The sequence below is a fragment of the Ranitomeya imitator genome, chromosome 6 (assembly GCF_032444005.1).
Source record: "Ranitomeya imitator isolate aRanImi1 chromosome 6, aRanImi1.pri, whole genome shotgun sequence".
Taxonomy (NCBI): Eukaryota; Metazoa; Chordata; class Amphibia; order Anura; family Dendrobatidae; genus Ranitomeya; species Ranitomeya imitator.
In genome coordinates, this window is record NC_091287.1 from 320,420,137 (window position 1) to 320,436,994 (window position 16,858).

At 43.2% G+C, this 16,858-nt stretch overlaps 1 protein-coding gene across 1 annotated transcript in view; it reads right to left on the minus strand.

The window, feature by feature from the left end:
- The window catches only part of RANBP9 (RAN binding protein 9), a 90,170-nt gene that overhangs the window by 5,444 nt on the left and 67,868 nt on the right, over window positions 1-16,858 (minus strand). Inside the window, exons 3-10 of the mRNA XM_069730817.1 lie at window positions 11,706-11,758; window positions 11,219-11,386; window positions 10,742-10,764; window positions 9,463-9,638; window positions 4,496-4,608; window positions 2,913-3,021; window positions 1,902-1,993; window positions 96-243 (exon numbers count right to left, since the gene is read on the minus strand). Of these exons, the coding sequence (XP_069586918.1) occupies window positions 96-243; window positions 1,902-1,993; window positions 2,913-3,021; window positions 4,496-4,608; window positions 9,463-9,638; window positions 10,742-10,764; window positions 11,219-11,386; window positions 11,706-11,758 (882 nt within the window). The remainder of the gene's footprint in view (window positions 1-95; window positions 244-1,901; window positions 1,994-2,912; window positions 3,022-4,495; window positions 4,609-9,462; window positions 9,639-10,741; window positions 10,765-11,218; window positions 11,387-11,705; window positions 11,759-16,858) is intronic.

A 16,858-nucleotide genomic window follows, 5' to 3' on the forward strand; every position in this document is an offset into this window, starting at 1 on the left:
CAAGCCATGCGGCTCTAGAGGCGATGCACAGATTCATGCTGACAGATTTCAGGCACGGCGTGCGATCAGACCGACGCTCAGCAGGAGCTGCGTACCTGGTGTAGTTGTTAATCTGCTGTGACATCGTCATGTTTATACTGTTCAGTTCCGTTACATTTAGGCTGGAAGGCTGGTGTTTACTACGACTGTGGGACTGGTGACTTTTGTTGGATATTACACCATTACTGCAATTGCTATCCGAACCTGAGAAGAGAAAGCCGAGGCTATAAGTGGGGAAAACAAATCAGTCAGCCTTGTAGGACGGAGGCTCGGGCCTGGACTCCTCATCATTGTCAGGAATTCACTACTTGTACAAACCAAAATCCAGTTAGCGCATTATCCCGGGTGGGGACATGGAGGACAGGGCCACTTCATTACCACACAAAGGCTACATGCCGCTATTTATACGGCCTTAGGACCTCATACACAATAGATAGCGGTCAGCCGAGTGATGGTTCGGCCGACCGTTCAGCTGACAGCCTTCATTCCAGACATAGGTGCGCTTACAATTCAGACATGATGGATCCTTCTCTCCCTTGACACCACCTGTTGGGGAAGGGTCGAGATATTTGACTGTCGAGCCCGCAGATATCGGTCTATTTGGCAGCCTTTAGACGAATGACTAATCACAATAAAACAGCAAAAAAAAAGCCATTTAAGGGTCTTGTTCCCTGTGGCGGTAATCACCAGAGCAATTTCCAGTGTGAACAAGCCCAGCGATCAGATGACATAAGAACTATCATTGACAAAATGGATGACTGGCACTTCCAAGCTAATGTGAACAGGTGCCATCTAGGTGCAGCTACCTCCATATACAATAATTAAAAAAAAGTTGCACTCTGTAGTGCTAAAGCATGTCAATGTCTGAATACTAGAAAAAATGAGACGCTTAGCACATAATTTGGCCAATTCATGCCTGCCCAGCAACCAATGACATGGTGGTCTTTTGTTATTCCCATAGTTAGATAGGCATTTGCCTGTCACTTCTAATAGAAACTGCACAGGGTGGGGGAATAATAAACATTCATAGGAAAACCACAGAATTATTGAAACCTATAAAATGTAGTAAATGAGCAATAAATGACTTGATATGTCTAGACCAGTGGGGCAGTGACTCACAGCGCCTGAGCAGAAGATCAATGCAGACATTACCCATAGGACAGCGGACAAGGTTTTGCGCATGAGCGATACTACAGCACCGAACAGGTCAGTGTGACGTTAATGAGAGGGGGGTACCATTATATGAAGTCAGGGTGCAGGGATTTTTTCCAGGCACCACACGCTCTGGAGCCTGGAAAAAATCATTAACATAAAACATTATAAATGAATTTCTCAAGATACACCGCAGTTATGAGGCATACAGGTAACACTGGTTTAACCATTCGATTACCTGTATGCCCATAGTAAGAGATCAAAATCATCCAGGGGTGACAGATTCCATTTAAGTGAATGGGGATGTGTTGTCAGTCTTGGCACGTGGTGTGGTCGGACCTCAGCTGTAGAAGGAGAACCTACAAAGTAGCCACAGGGATTACCTAGCACCCGGACAGCTTTATTCTGAGTGTTGATGGGATCTTGACAGTCTGAGATCAGACATAATTGCGTATTATAGGGATATGTCATCACTTCTTGTTGTGGTTACTATTATTATGGATATGTTGCACATTCTGTGTTCTTTTATTCCATTGCTGGTAACAGATCAATACTTTTTATTGGCTTACAATGCTAGACCCCGACACACCCTAATAGGGGTATACAGGATAAAAAAAATAAAAAAAAACATGGCTCTTTTTGTGGCACCTGAGCCTCAGCTCTTTGTGAAGTCTGTGCCTGTGGATAGACGGGCTCATGTTGTGGCCTACCTGAATAACTGTCTTGTGACTTAGGACTGCGACCTCCCAGACATCTCACTTCACTGTCGGTCCCGTTCACCATCTCTATGAATTGCCTAACTCTGTGAGGAAGAGGAGGATTTCGTTAGAGAGAATACACATCGACACACGCACAATGGCTGAACTTTATGTATCTGTAACCGTTCTTCAGTTTTAGATTTATATCCTTATTGTTGCGGCTAGGACAGTACAAGCCGGCTGACTGCACAAATCATGGCTGCTGAGGGGACAGCACTAGTGATGAGCGAGTATACTCGTTGCTCAGGTTTTCCCGAGCACGCTCGCGTGGTCTCCGAGTATTTGTAACTGCTCGGAGATTGTTTTTTTTTTTTACGCAGCTGCATGATTTACGGCTCCTAGACAGGCTAAGCACATGCATGTGGGGGTTGCCTGGTTGCTAGGGAATCCCCACATGTATTCAAGCTGTCTATCAGCTGTAAATTATGCAGCAGAGGCAACGAAAACTAAATCTCTGAACACTAACAAATACTCGGAGACCACGCGAGCGTGCTCTGGAAAACCTGAGCAACGAGTACACTCGCTCATCACTAGACAGCACTCCACTGCCACTTGTCTTCTCCTCGCTGTACAGTAGTCAGCAGTCATGCAGGTCAAATTTCAGACCTGTTACGTCCTACATATTTTCTCACAGAGGGTCTGTATGTTATGGAATTTGGTTTTAGCCATTTGTCATTTACCTATAAATGTAGTTATTTCATGCATGCAGCAATTACCATGTGCAGTCAGTGTTAACAATCCTGAAAGATGATGAAAAGGGTCATTTGAGAGTAGAAATGATAAAAGCGTGGCCTAACCCTAATACAGCACTACTCTTGTCCTTGGGATAGGACTGATATTATAAGAAAATGGGCCGGAGCCACAATACCTAACAGGGCCCAGAGAAATATAATCCAATAATAAAAAACGTCACATTGGCGGCTGGTTGGGAGATGCCGATTCCACACAACGCTGGACACTCACTTTAAGGTAAAGAACAGATTAGGATTCCTTTCTAGCAGGTTGGGGTATAACTGCTGGGTGGTCTCGATTGCCTCTCCCATTCTTCCTGCCAACACCAATTTCTGAATCCCTATTAAATAAAGACAAATAGTCAATTTACAGATAATTGTACAGTACCACAGTAGTATAATAAATTATATATATCAGTATATACCGTGACGCTTACTGTAGTTGCACAGCAGACAAAACGGATACAAGATGAGATTAAAGGAGTTATCAGATCTACATAACTGCAGGCTTCTGAAACCTTACAGTTCACGCACCAGAGAGTCATGTGACCACACATGTGGTTTGCATACTTTTCAGCCACATTCAGACTAGACGTGCTCAGCCTGGCGCAATTCACTTGTATAGAGCGAGGCTGAGCACCTCTAGTCTGCATGTAACCAAAAAAGAAACAAATCTCAAGGCAAAGTATACACATAAATTAATCAGAAAAAAATCAATTAAACAAAATTAGAACAAAGTAATGGCACTATCGCCACAATGTATACCAGATGGACTATCAAACGGACCACTCAGTAATTACAGAAAGAAAAACGACGAAAAAGACCGAACACAAGTCCAACAATTCACTAAATGAAAATATTTATTGGGAATATACAAAAAAAAAACGTAGGGAAGGCGCATCCAGGGGACTTCTCTTACCCCAGCAACAGGTAATTATGATGTGGCCCTTAGTCAGGATCTAATTCTTTTGCACACAATTAGTGCTTATTTCTTACATAGCAGCAGATTTGGCCACTGGTGGTACTTGCACCTGCACTTTATAATCTATCTATTTTGGCATATATACTTACCTGCTATATTATCCTGCTGGTGTGCGGTATGTGTATAATATATATGAATAAGTATCTGGCTATATAAATTTGCCAGTTTATTAATTATATTAATTATTACCACATCAACTCTGTATTAATAATGTTTTTGTCCCCTGGTATAGCGCTTCTTCTTTGGTATTCCCCCCTACCCTACATTTTTTGTATATTTCCAATACATATTTTCATTTAGTGAATTGTTGGACTTGTGTTCGGGTCTTTTTCGTCGTTTTTCTCTCTGCACGTAACCAACTAGAGGCCACATAAACGCTTGCTCTCCCTGGCATGAGCGGGGCACGACCTAGAAGTATTCAGACGTCTGCGGTCATATAGAGTGACTGCAGACTTTTACCAAAAGATCAGACAACCCCCTTAAGACATCCACATGTGAGAATGGGCAGTGCACGGACACCCACTATCCTTGGCATTAATGAAAATTCCACCTGAAAGGCTTCAGTGTCTCCAGTAAATAGGTAGAATAATATATTTTATAATTGAAAGCGTTAACTTCTGAAATCCATGTGTCCTGGTCGGAGTTTTACACAGAACCCCACCCCGCCTAATAACGCTCAGTCTTCTGTCCATTGTATGAAGTCATTCATCCACATCACAGAGGCCGTAGTATCATGGCTGGTTGTGCAGGTAAAATGCCGACAGTCTGATCAAGTAGAATACTGACTGCTGTAATGTGCGACGCCGTCTTACTACACACAGGTACAAACTCACTTTGTCTATTTTTAATGGAGGCCAGCTCTTCCTGAACAGTCTGATCTGTGGACTTGGCGAAAGCCTCCGCAGTAGAACAGTAGCCATGATGGACAAGATAAGAAGACACCATCCTAAACAGGAGTAATAAGACAAGTTACAGCAGCCATACACAAACAGCCGGTTTACAGCCATGGTCACACACTAGTTTTGCTTTTACTGCAACCAAGACAATTAAATTACATTAAAGGAATGTACACCACAAACCAAAAAAACATAAAAAAATAATAAAAGCAATACTAATAACAATTAGTTATTAGTGTAATGAATGCAATGAAAGCGGTCTGTCACCGCTGTGCTCTGCTTTACGGCCGGCGCTGACAGTCAGTGCGGGAAGCTGACAGACACCGGAATGTGAGTATGTAGTGTTTTTTTTTTTTACTTTACAATGGTAACCAGGGTAAATATCGGGTTACTAAGCGCGGCCCTGCACTTAGTAACCTGATGTTTACCCTGGTTACCCGGGGACTTCGGCATCGTTGAAGACAGTTTCAACGATGCCGAAGTCTTTCCCCTGATCGTTGGTCGCTGGAGAGAGCTATCTGTGTGACAGCTCCCCAGCGACCACACAACGACTTACCAACGATCACGGCCAGGTCGTATCGCTGGTCGTGATCGTTGGTAAATCGTTTAGTGTAACGGTACCTTTAGTGCACACTCCACCATTGTGCAGTGGGGACAGCAAGAGAGATGGCAGAAGAGAATTACACTTGCTCGGTCTGTTAGCAGATGAACCACTGGAAGAGGTAGATGAGGGCATGGTAGGAACAAACCAGCAGGGTACAGTATTCGCGTTCATTGGTTTCATTGAAGTCCAGCCTGCTCTCCTGCCTTGTCTGTCTATGAAGTGTATATAATACATCACCCAACTTTCCACACAGACTTTCCTCTGCTCTTAGCATTCACATGGTATGTTCATGCACCCAGCTCTCCAGCCTGCTCTCCTGCCTTGTCTATGAAGTGCATATAATACATCACCCAACTTTCCACACAGACTTTCCTCTGCTCCTAGAATTCATATGGTATGTTCACGCACCCAGCTCGCCAGCCTGCTCTTCTGACTTGTATTATATGCACTTCATAGACAGACATCACCCAACTTTCCACACAGACTTTCTTCTGCTCCTAGCATTCACATGGTATGCCTTTCAGCTAATGCTACTTTCACATTTCCGTTTATCTTGCACCGTCACAATGCGTAGTTTTGTGAAAAAAACGCATCCTGCAAAGTTGCCCGCAGGATGCGTTTTTCACATAGACTTGTATTACCGACGCATCGCGACATATGGACACACATTCCATATGTCGTGCACTGGATGCGTCGGTATTTGGCGGTCTGTCGTTGCGAAAAAACGTTCAAGGGAACTTTTTTTCGTACGTCCTCTCCTGCATTTTTTAATGCGCATGCCCGGCCAGAACTCCACCCCCTCCTCCCTGGGACTTTACAATGAGCAGCGGACGCGTTGAAACACTGCTTCCGCTGCTCACGTCACTCAAAATATCATAAGCTTCCGCTGGTACGTCGCGCCGCCTGGTGACGGCCGAGTACCGATGGAAGTGTGAAAGAAGCCTAACCCCAGCTTACCCCAGTGTTATTTATGACCTTATTTACTTTGGCTTGATTGTATGCATCTGGTCCACCCTTAATTCTCTGACCAAGATGAGCAGAGACCACTTCTCTCTGCTTCACACCTGAATGCACTTAGTTGTACACATATTGCATAGCTCAAGTCTGCAGTGACTTTAGTCTGCAGTGTGATTCCTATAAGTGTGAAGATTATGTAGAATTAAAACCAGAATTGGACCAGAAGGGAACTGAAGGTAACTGGCCAGTCACTGTAAACAATGTTTCTGTTTGTTTCCACTTTCACCCCTATAATCCTTCACTTTCTGCAAACTCCCCTAATCCCTACTCCTAGTAAGGAAATGTTCATCTCTCAATCCTCCCCATCCCTCTCACCTCCTCCTCAGAACTGTTCCAAACATACAATCCTCTGTCTTCAAACACAGACAGCCACCTCATGCCCTCTCCTGCTCCCACCTGCTAACACTTTCTCTGCTCCTTCTCACTGCTGGTGAGATCTCTCCAAATCCTGGTCCTCCTCACCACATCCCCAGTCAGTTCTTCCTCCCAACCACGCTCTATCACAAATTTCCGTAACCCCTCTAACCTTATACCCATTTGCCCGGCCCCCACTTCCCCAGTCCCACTAACAGGAGCTCTATGGAACGCTCGTTCTGTCTGCAACAAACTTTCCTACATCCATGATCTTTTTATTACTAACAAACTTTCCTTCCTCGCCATTACCAAAACCTGGCTCACCCCTTCTGACACAGCATCTCCTGCAGCACTTTCATATGGTGGCTTCCACCTTCCTCACACACCCCGCCCCAGCAGCAAGCATGGCGGTGGAGTTGGTTTTCTCCTGTCAGATAACTGCTCCTTCACCCCACTTCCACCCTCTGTTACCCTCCCTTCCTTTGAGGTGCACTCTGTGCGCATCTACTCCCCCTCTAACCTCCAACTGGCTGTCATTTACCGCCCCCCAGGGCCAGCCACCATCTTCTTTGACCACTTCACCGCCTGGCTACTTCATTTCCTTTCTGCGGACATCCCCACTATCATCATGGGCGACTTCAACATTCCCATTGACACTACCCTCTCAGCTGCCACTAAACTTCTACCTCTCACTTCCTCCTTCGGCCTCACTCAATGGTCTTCTGCAGCCACTCACAAAGATAGTCACACACTGGACCTCATCTTCACCCGCCTCTGCTACCTATCTAACCTCTCTAGCTCACCTCTTCTTCCTCTTTATGACCACAATCTACTCACCTTCTCTTCCCTCTCCACTCCTTGTCTACTATCCCCACCCCACAAACTTGCACACCCTCGCAGAAATCCTAAACACCTTGATCTACATTCACTCTCTGAATCCCTCCTCCCTCTCACAGACATACGTTCGCTACACAATGCGGATGACGCCACCGCTCTATATAACACCACAATAGCTGTAGCTTTGGAATCTCTTGCCCCTCACACATACCAAGGCTTCCGGTCACACCACTCCACTGAAACTGCCCTATCTAAGGTCACCAATGACCTATTAACCGTCAAGAGCAAGCGACACTACTTTATCCTCCTCCTGGACCTGTCCTCTGCCTTTGACACAGTGGACCATTCCCTGTTGCTGCGGACCCTCTCATCCCTTGGCATCACAGACTTGACCCTATCCTGGATCTCGTCATACCTAACTGACCGGACATTCAGCATTTCCCACTCACACACCACCTCCTCACCTCGCCCCCTATCTGTCGGAGTCCCGCAAGGCTCAGTTCTAGGGCCCCTCCTCTTCTCCATTTACACTTTTGGCGTGGGACAGCTCATAGAATCTCACGGTTTTCAGTATCATCTCTATGCTGATGATACACAGATCTGCATCTCTGGACCAGATATCACTACCTTACTAACCAGAATCCCTGAATGTCTATCCGCTATTTCATCCTTCTTCTCCACTAGATTTCTAAAACTTAACATGGACAAAACAGAATTCATCGTCTTTCCCCCATCTCACGCGACTCCCCCAACGAACGAACCTATCCATTACAGTAAATGGCTGCCCACTCTCCCCAGTCCCACAAGCTTGCTGTCTTGGGGTAATCCTTGACACTGATCTCTCTTTCAAACCACATATCCAAACCCTTTCCACTTCCTGCCATCTTCAACTCAAAAATATTTCACGGATTCGTACATTCCTAAGCCAAGAATCTGCAAAAACCCTAGTCCATGCCCTCATCATCTCCCGCCTTGACTACTGCAACCTCCTGCTCTGTGGCCTCCCCTCTAACACTCTCGCACCCCTCCAATCTATTCTAAACTCAGCTGCTCGACTAATCCACCTGTCCCCCCCGCTATTCCCTGGCCTCTCCCCTCTGTCCCCTCCCCTTCACTGGCTCCCCATTACCCAGAGACTCCAGTGCAAAAGCCTAACCATGACTTACAAAGCCATCCACAACCTGTCGCCTCCATACATCTGTGACCTCGTCTCCCAGTACTTTCCTACATGCAACCTCCGATCCTCAGAAAATCCCCTTCTCTACTCCCCTCTTATCTCCTCTTCCCACAATCGCATACAAGATTTCTCTCGCGCATCACCCCTACTCTGGAACTCTCTACCACAACATATCAGACTCTCACCTACCATTGAAACATTCAAAAAGAACCTGAAGACCCACCTCTTCTGACAAGCCTACAACCTGCAGTAACCACCAATATCCCTTTGAAGAGTGATTCGTCTTAGCACTCATAAGCTTCTACATAAGCAATAGGAGAGAAACAAGCGCACATACTCATGTCAATATTCACACGTAAACAGAAATGTGCAAGTCATCGGGGAATGTATCACCATCTTTGGCCGATCTGACTGCAGTAGGGGCAATGAACCCCGATTCCAGTCGTTTGTCTGTTACTGGCTCCTTGTAGTAGGTTGGATAAATCACTGTGAGCTGCTGCAGATCTGCTAGTCCTCTCAGTGAAGAGCTCCTGCTAAGGCTATGCAGTCCTAGGTATTCATAAGCTCCAGCTATGCTTTCTACCCCTCCATTCATTGAGCGCTTTCTCCCTACACCGTGAACAGACACAAAGCTGACAATCAACAAGAGGGGCAGCGGCCCGGAGCTCATGAGTGCAAAGATACTCCATTTCTCAGTCAACGTGGATTCTTTGGGCTCTCTCAACGGAGCTCATTTTCCTCTGTATATATGATGTTAGACAAGACAGACCACTTATCCTTAGAAAAATACTACTTTTATGGCTGCAGTGTACGTTGGTGTGAGCAGTACATCAACTGATTTTAACCTCTAGTCTTACACCCAAACAGAAATTCTCTAAGGATTGCAAATACAAAACGTCCTAAAAGTCTCCTTACCTCTGTATTATAGACTGCCAGTCTCCAGCAACAGGGAACCGCTCAATCTGTGCCTGGATTTTAGTTCTCCACTCTCGAATGTAGTCTTCTATGTCAAAGACAAAAGGACTCTGTCCAAAATTTGCATCCACCACTTCTCCTGGAGTCTGAAGTCCAACTGTTGGGTACAAGTTGGGCTGAACACAAAGACAAAATTCTCTTAGATCTGGGAACCATATTTCGTTCTACAAATTGTGTACAATGCAAGAGTCAAAGTGGGAAGTTAACACGGCATTGGCTACAATGGTAAGAAGACATCAATTAACTGTTAATACTTGGTTTTGCCAACAAACACAAGGCCTAAAGTAAAATGTTAAGGAAGAATCGGCACTATCTTCAACCAATGGTGTGGAGAGCAATGCTGGAAAATGGCTACAAACCAGAAAACCAGAAGTGGTCCTCAACTAATATGTCCATAAAATGGAAAGATTAATACTCATTGTGAGAAAGATGTAGCAGCACTCACCATCTGGAGAAAAATTTGAGTCTTGACTATGTACCGTTAAAAAATACAGGCAGGTTGGGAGTTTGCAGAGTGCAGCCAAACGGCAGTCGTTTTGTGTTCAAAAATGAGTCAACGGCTTTACGACGTACTGTAGATCTGTGTTTTTGAACGTGAAATGGCTGCACTCTGCAAAGCTCCCGACCTGCCTGTATTTTTTAACAGCACAAGACTCAAATTTTTCTCCAGATGGTAAATGACGCTACACCTTTCTCCCAAGCACATGGCCCGTGTTCATGTTACAAGGATTATTCTTGGCCAGGATAAAGGAGAAGATAGCAATAGCATTGTTAGGAAAGATCTGAAATATTAGGGTATCTGTGTGCTGAAAGGATCATGGGACACCTTTATTAAACGGCCGTGACGTAGATATGGTACTCTATGTAGCGCCATATTATTACGGCTCCTGCCGAATGCCTGACTCGTATTTGATGGCTCATATTTTGGCGACATGGTCTGTTTTTTTGCAATTCTACGCAAAATTCCTTAACCTGTCAGGACTGTCCCAGACAATGTGCATTTATAGAAACTGTAAGCCATTTTGGAAAACAGAGATATTTACATTATTTTTACCAGGTAATTACATGGCGCCAACATATTCTGCAGCGCTAGAGATTTGCTCAAAAGGAATAAAACTACTACATAAATGAAGTACAAAGATACTTTATAACAAAGCAAACCCATGAGTACTATCCGCTCATCTACACCATAAAAGACCTTAACGAGGATAAGACTTACCGGAAGATCTGTGAACGCAATTCCTGTTAAGGAGGAAAAAGAAGAAGTAAAATTACATTAGATTAGTAAGAAAATGTTCTTTTAGAAGACATATTAGAACCACAGCAACAATGATTTACACATGAAAAGTTTAGAGGGTGGTGGTATTTATATTTTGGAGGAGGTATATATATATATATATATATATATATATATATATATATATATATATAATTTTGTGCCTCCTCCAAATATAAATACCACCACCCTCTAAGTAGCCAATGGCCAAAGCAGTTCCTCGGGAGTGTAGAAATGTCTGCTGAATGCACACATCTTTGCATTCAAAGAATAAGTGATTGGAAGTTGGAATAATGAGAGTATTCTTCCTCGAAGACTGCCATTAGCAATCACTGAATGGCCTCCATTCAGAAGCCTCCGCACGGCTATATACATAGAGAAATCCCCCAGCAGGTAGCACAGGAATATCGGCTTATTTACCTAGGCTGTGGCCATTTTTAGTATAGAAGCATGTATTGTCAATTAGGTTAACACAGCATCCAATGACATCGCCAGTGGTAAAGGTCGGCCCATAAGGTTGGCCAGTTCCAGAAGAGCAAAATGAATGTCCGTCATCTCCATGATATCCATAGGAATGCTTATCCCAACCTTTTCGGTGCCAAAGTGAGAAGCAAAAAGAAAGAAAAAAAATATTACTACACAGGTTAAATGAACATTTCTCATTTCTCAGTAATGATTTATTGGAAGAACAACAACAAGTAGAGGGTGATGCATTATCAGATCAGTCAGATCTATATACTCTGTACGTCATTAATATAGTAGTGGATCCTACAGAACAGCACACGTGAAAGATGGCAATGCTCCTATGGAGGTGAGAAGTGAAGAATTACAGACATGTACAAGTAAATCTATACATTCAGAATCTCTACTCCTCCATCTCTACATATTACACTTGTCCAGCACGTACCTGGGAGTCTGTTCAGATTGACGCCCTGTGTGGATAGCCCAATGCCCATATAGCTGTAATGAAAGAATTACAATCATTAAAAATAATTAAAATAAATCAAAATACATTTTTACAAAATTAGTAAAATATTCCAAGCAAATTAAATAAATGAGGACAAGTCTTTAAAAACCTTTACAGCGGCCAACGGTATAATTTCCTTTAAAGGAATTGTCCAATACAAGAAAATAAAAACAAGGGCATGGATGGACTTAAAATAAAAAATGGTGGTATACTTGCCTTTCCTGCGCCTCCTTAGATCCACAGCAGGCTGCTCCATAGGTCTCTGCCATCTCCGGGAGCAATGCCTGCTATGTTCGGAGGTCACAGGACCGCTGCAGACTGTGATTGGCAGTAGTGGTCAGGTGACTAAAAGAGACAGTCAACAGCTTTTTCTCTAAAATGTGTTCTGAATTTTGAACAAAGCCAACATCGCTTCCACGGTGGCCAACACTAGAAGTACGCGAGCACTGGAAGGTGAGCATGCTACCATTTTTATTTTAAGCCCATAAATGCTTTAAAACATTATGTATCTCTATATCGATAACCCCTTTACAGACATGATACATAAAGGAAGTAGATGCCGCATAATGTCAGCAAAGTGGTGTGATGGCAGCAGGACTTTGGAAATACTAACTACACTTAAAGGGGTGCTCCCATCTCCAAGATCCTATCCCAATATGTAGTTGGTGTAATAATAATGTCATCAAATCCCTCCAATTAGAAATGTAGTATAGTTTTTCAGATTTGCTATGTCTCATGTGCAGGAACTGCAGGACCTTAGGTATCCATGGTTGCGACTCCTGATATAGTGACAGCTAGTTGCTAGTGGTTGTAACCATGGATACCTAAGGTCCTGCAATGCCTGTACATGAGGAAAGAGCCATAGCTAATCAGAAAAACTATACTACATTTCTATTTGGAGGGATTTGCTGTTATAATTATTACATCTACTTTATGCTGACATAGGATCTTGGAGATGGGAATAACTTTGAGGAACAGAATAATGTTGGGTGATGAGGTTAGAAGATGACATTTTGGAGACTTCTCATGTGTGCAACCTTCAATAAATCTTAGGGATGTCCCATCGGCTCCCATGCACACCCCCAGTTATAACCACAGTGTGAAGTCATGGGTTACTCTGCTCCATCTGTCATATCTACATCCAGAAGTTGGGACAGAGAGTGGAGCGGCCGGTGACCGCAGGATCAGACTACACATGGACGCATATAGATCCTCTATAAACAGAACTGTAGGAGATGGTCAATCATGGTGGATTCTTGCACTGCAGTTTCAGTCCTTAATTTTATTTTAGATGCATTGGAAGAATCCCCTTTAATGTAAAAGAACTAGCTATAATATCCTGGTAATCACGGACTCTTGAGCCAGGGATGGTTAGCATGAAAGGGGTTTCCAACATTATTTTAAAGAACAACCTACATCCACGGATACTGATGAAAGACTCCCATTTGATCTCCACCATTGCAGTACGGCATCCCAAGTCCTCGCAGCTTCAGCAGGGACATCCTGTATACCCCATGTCACCACTGCAAGCAGTCACTGGCCTCAGCAGCCCTATACCTACTATATACAATGGCTGAAGTCCTGAGAACATTTTTGGAACAGCCCTAATAATGAACAAAAGACCACAGATATTAATTCTGAATTATCACCTACTGTATCCTCACCCCTTGTAGATGGTGAGCCTTCGCGGGCAGGGTCCTCTCTCCTCCTGGACCAGTTGTGACTTGTATTGTTCAAGATTACTGTACTTGTTTTTATTATGTATACCCCTCCTCACATGTAAAGCACCATGGAATAAATGGCGCTATAATAATGAATAATAATGATGTTCAGACTAGTAACATTTGGTGGTGCGTGTATTCCTACTTTTACATTCTCACTGCTCCCGAATTGTAATCAGAATCAACTAATAGATGTAAAACTAGACATTTCCAGAGAATGGGAACGCTGTGTCAGCCCCAGAGTAGTAGACTTATCTGGAGGAGTGTAGCAAGGTCATACTATCAGGGTGACCGTGCAATTCTGCTCCTGCCTTCCAGTGATAGGCATACAGCACATCGCCTCCATCACCTGCAGATAGGAGACTACCCTATATAACCATACAAGAAGGATTTCTTCTGGCTTCTTCAACAATATTTAGAGCAAAGGTCAAAATTATACACACACAGTAATGTTATATAATATAATAACTCTGGTATATAGTTATACCCAGGTATATAGGAAGGAACTCAAAGTTTAGATAAAAAAATAATTTTTTATTGATATAGACAGTAAAACAAGTTAAAAACTCTGTATAGGACCGAGCATTTCATGTCTGCGTGTATGACTATATAATGGTACTTTGGTCAGCATATATGTAGATAAGGTCTGTAGATTTTTAGGAAGAACGGTCTGCGCTTAGCACTTTATACCGTGTATCCAACCCATGCATTTCAATGAAATAGCCTACTGATGTTTCATCTATTGTTGGCATCAGCTTCTTCATTCTACTAATTTGGTGATAATTCTTCCTGACATGCGAATAGTTATTCAAGTCTTAGTCCCTCTTTTCTTAATTCAGTATCTTTCTTGAGTTTTTAACTTGTTTTACTTTTTAGAGCAATAAAAAAAACATTTTTTACTCTAAACATTGAGACACTTCCTATATACCTGGGTATAAATATATACCTGTGTTATTATATTGTTTAGCTTTATCTTTAGGAAGTGATACCCATGAGACTTAGGGTATGTGCACACGTATAGAGCTCCTCTGCAGATTTTTCCGCAGCGGATTTGATAAATCGGATTTACATCTGCAGTTTTCTATTGGAGCAGATGTAAAACCGCTGCGGATTCCGCACAAAGAATTGACATGCTGCGGAAAAAAAAACGCTGCGTTTACGCGCGTTTTTTTCTGCAGCATGGGCACAGCGTTTTTGGTTTCCCATAGGTTTACATTGTACTGTAAACTCATGGGAAACTGCTGCGGAAACGCTGCGGATCCGCAGCAAAATCCATAACATGTGCACATACCTGTCACGGATCCCTTCCCCGTGGTGTCACTTATTCGTCACGTGCCTGCTCTCACACGTGACTTGGGGTTGTGCCTGCAAGGGTTAATCTAGCTCCCCACTCTCAGTCCCAGCATTCAACCTTTGTCCTATGCTGTAATGGGAGCATAAATCACACACCGACCCAGGCCACATACCCGCTCATACGCGCTGCCACCACTCATCGAATACACGGGCGATGAGTCCCGGAACTAACAATAATACTAATAAAAATATGTCTATCATTCAAGGCTCACACACCTTTAGGCTATGGATTCTTTTAGAACATTCAAGGTTCAACTTGTTAAAGTTTTATACTTTAATAGCAAAAGGTTCAATGCTTACAATAAGAAAAAGGTATAAAAATATGATAATAAAAAGACATACAACTTATGCAAAACAGTGTCAAAATAAACAGGAGAAAACTTACAGAAATTATCTAACTGGTAGTTGCTTTCTGCTCCCTGAGGGAAGGAAGAATGTAGATCGGATCACATCAGCTTCTCAGGCTGCCCCCATCATGTGAACACAATTCTCTGTCTGCAGCCTAACTTTATAACTTTGGTCTGAGGTCAGGTTTCTAGACCGGCCTCCCAGGTTAATATCATAATTGCGGTCTGTTTGGTTGGGCACGGCCACTGTACTAATACTAATGAACATATATTATTTTCCTCTGGAGACACTTGTGAGGTGGTTCCCAGGGACAGCTAACCCTAAGGCCGCAATTAGCGTCTCCCCTCCAAGACCTGGAAGGTGCCAAATGTTGCTTTTCTTCTCGGCCCTAGCTAGACCCCCTGGTGAGATATGGAGACAGAATTTCTACTAGTCCCAAGGAAGTACTTATTAACACCTAGGTGCGACTTGCCTTCAGGACAGACGTTACATTATCACTAGTCACACATATAACCCTGCACACATATAGAAAATATACTTTATATATATATATATATATAATCTATATGTGTGTGGGAACATATGTCTAGGGTTATGTGTGGGGACATATGTCTAGGGTTATATGTGTGACTAGTGTCTAATATATATATATATATATTTGTGACTATATATATATATATATATATATATATATATATATATATATATATATATATATTTTTTTTTTTTTTTTTTTCACCACAATACCCTTAGGGTGACTTTACTCATTGGACTAAAGGTTATATAAACACGCGGTAATGTTTTAGGCAGGTGTGCAAATAATGCTGCAAAGTAAGAATGCTTAAAAAATGATATATGTTGAGACACAAGGGTCAGCTGGTTGTCTTTTTAAAAGACCTTATGGACCAGGGTTCATCCCACTAAACGCCCGCACTCCTTGCCCGTGGGCAGAATACTACTCAGACAACACAGTGTGAGGGTAAAACCACCAACAGACAATAACACATAGAAAAGTCCCAGCAGAATACCAAAGATGGTGAAAAATTATAGAGTCTCACCCTTCCGCTGACTCACCGTGATTAGAGCATCTGTGACTTTCAGGCTTCCAGGGCAGACTACCCCAACCAGTGGCACCCCACTTTTGGGGGGCTCCTACAGAGAGGTGGTAACGACAAGCTTAGGAAGCTGACAGTCCCATTGAGGCACATGGCCAGCTGAATGGAGGATCCCAACCTGGTTTCTCTGAACGTCTCCATGGAGCCAAGTGACCGGAGGGTTCCAACCTTGCTTTCCCTAACGCATTCATGGGTTTAGTGATGGTCAATGGAGCAGATCTGTATTCTCCCAGCCAATGCCATGGTCCCTTAAGCTGACATCCTGTGGAATGTCAAATCAATTCCTTTTGATGGAGCCATGGTGCCTTGGCTGTTGTTCTGTAGAGTCTCTTTGCAGAAAGATAGAGATCCCTTTGTATACCCACATATATGGTTCAGGCCATAAACCACAGATCAAAGGGAAGATGGGATGAGATTAACGTTCATTGTTTGAGTATTTAATCAATCTGCATAGTTTGTCTTTCACGGTTTTGTTGGTCAACAAGCTACAGAGACTTATACAATGTGTAATTAACAAATTAGCAAACAAATTGTACAATGACCCTGCATCCCTGTA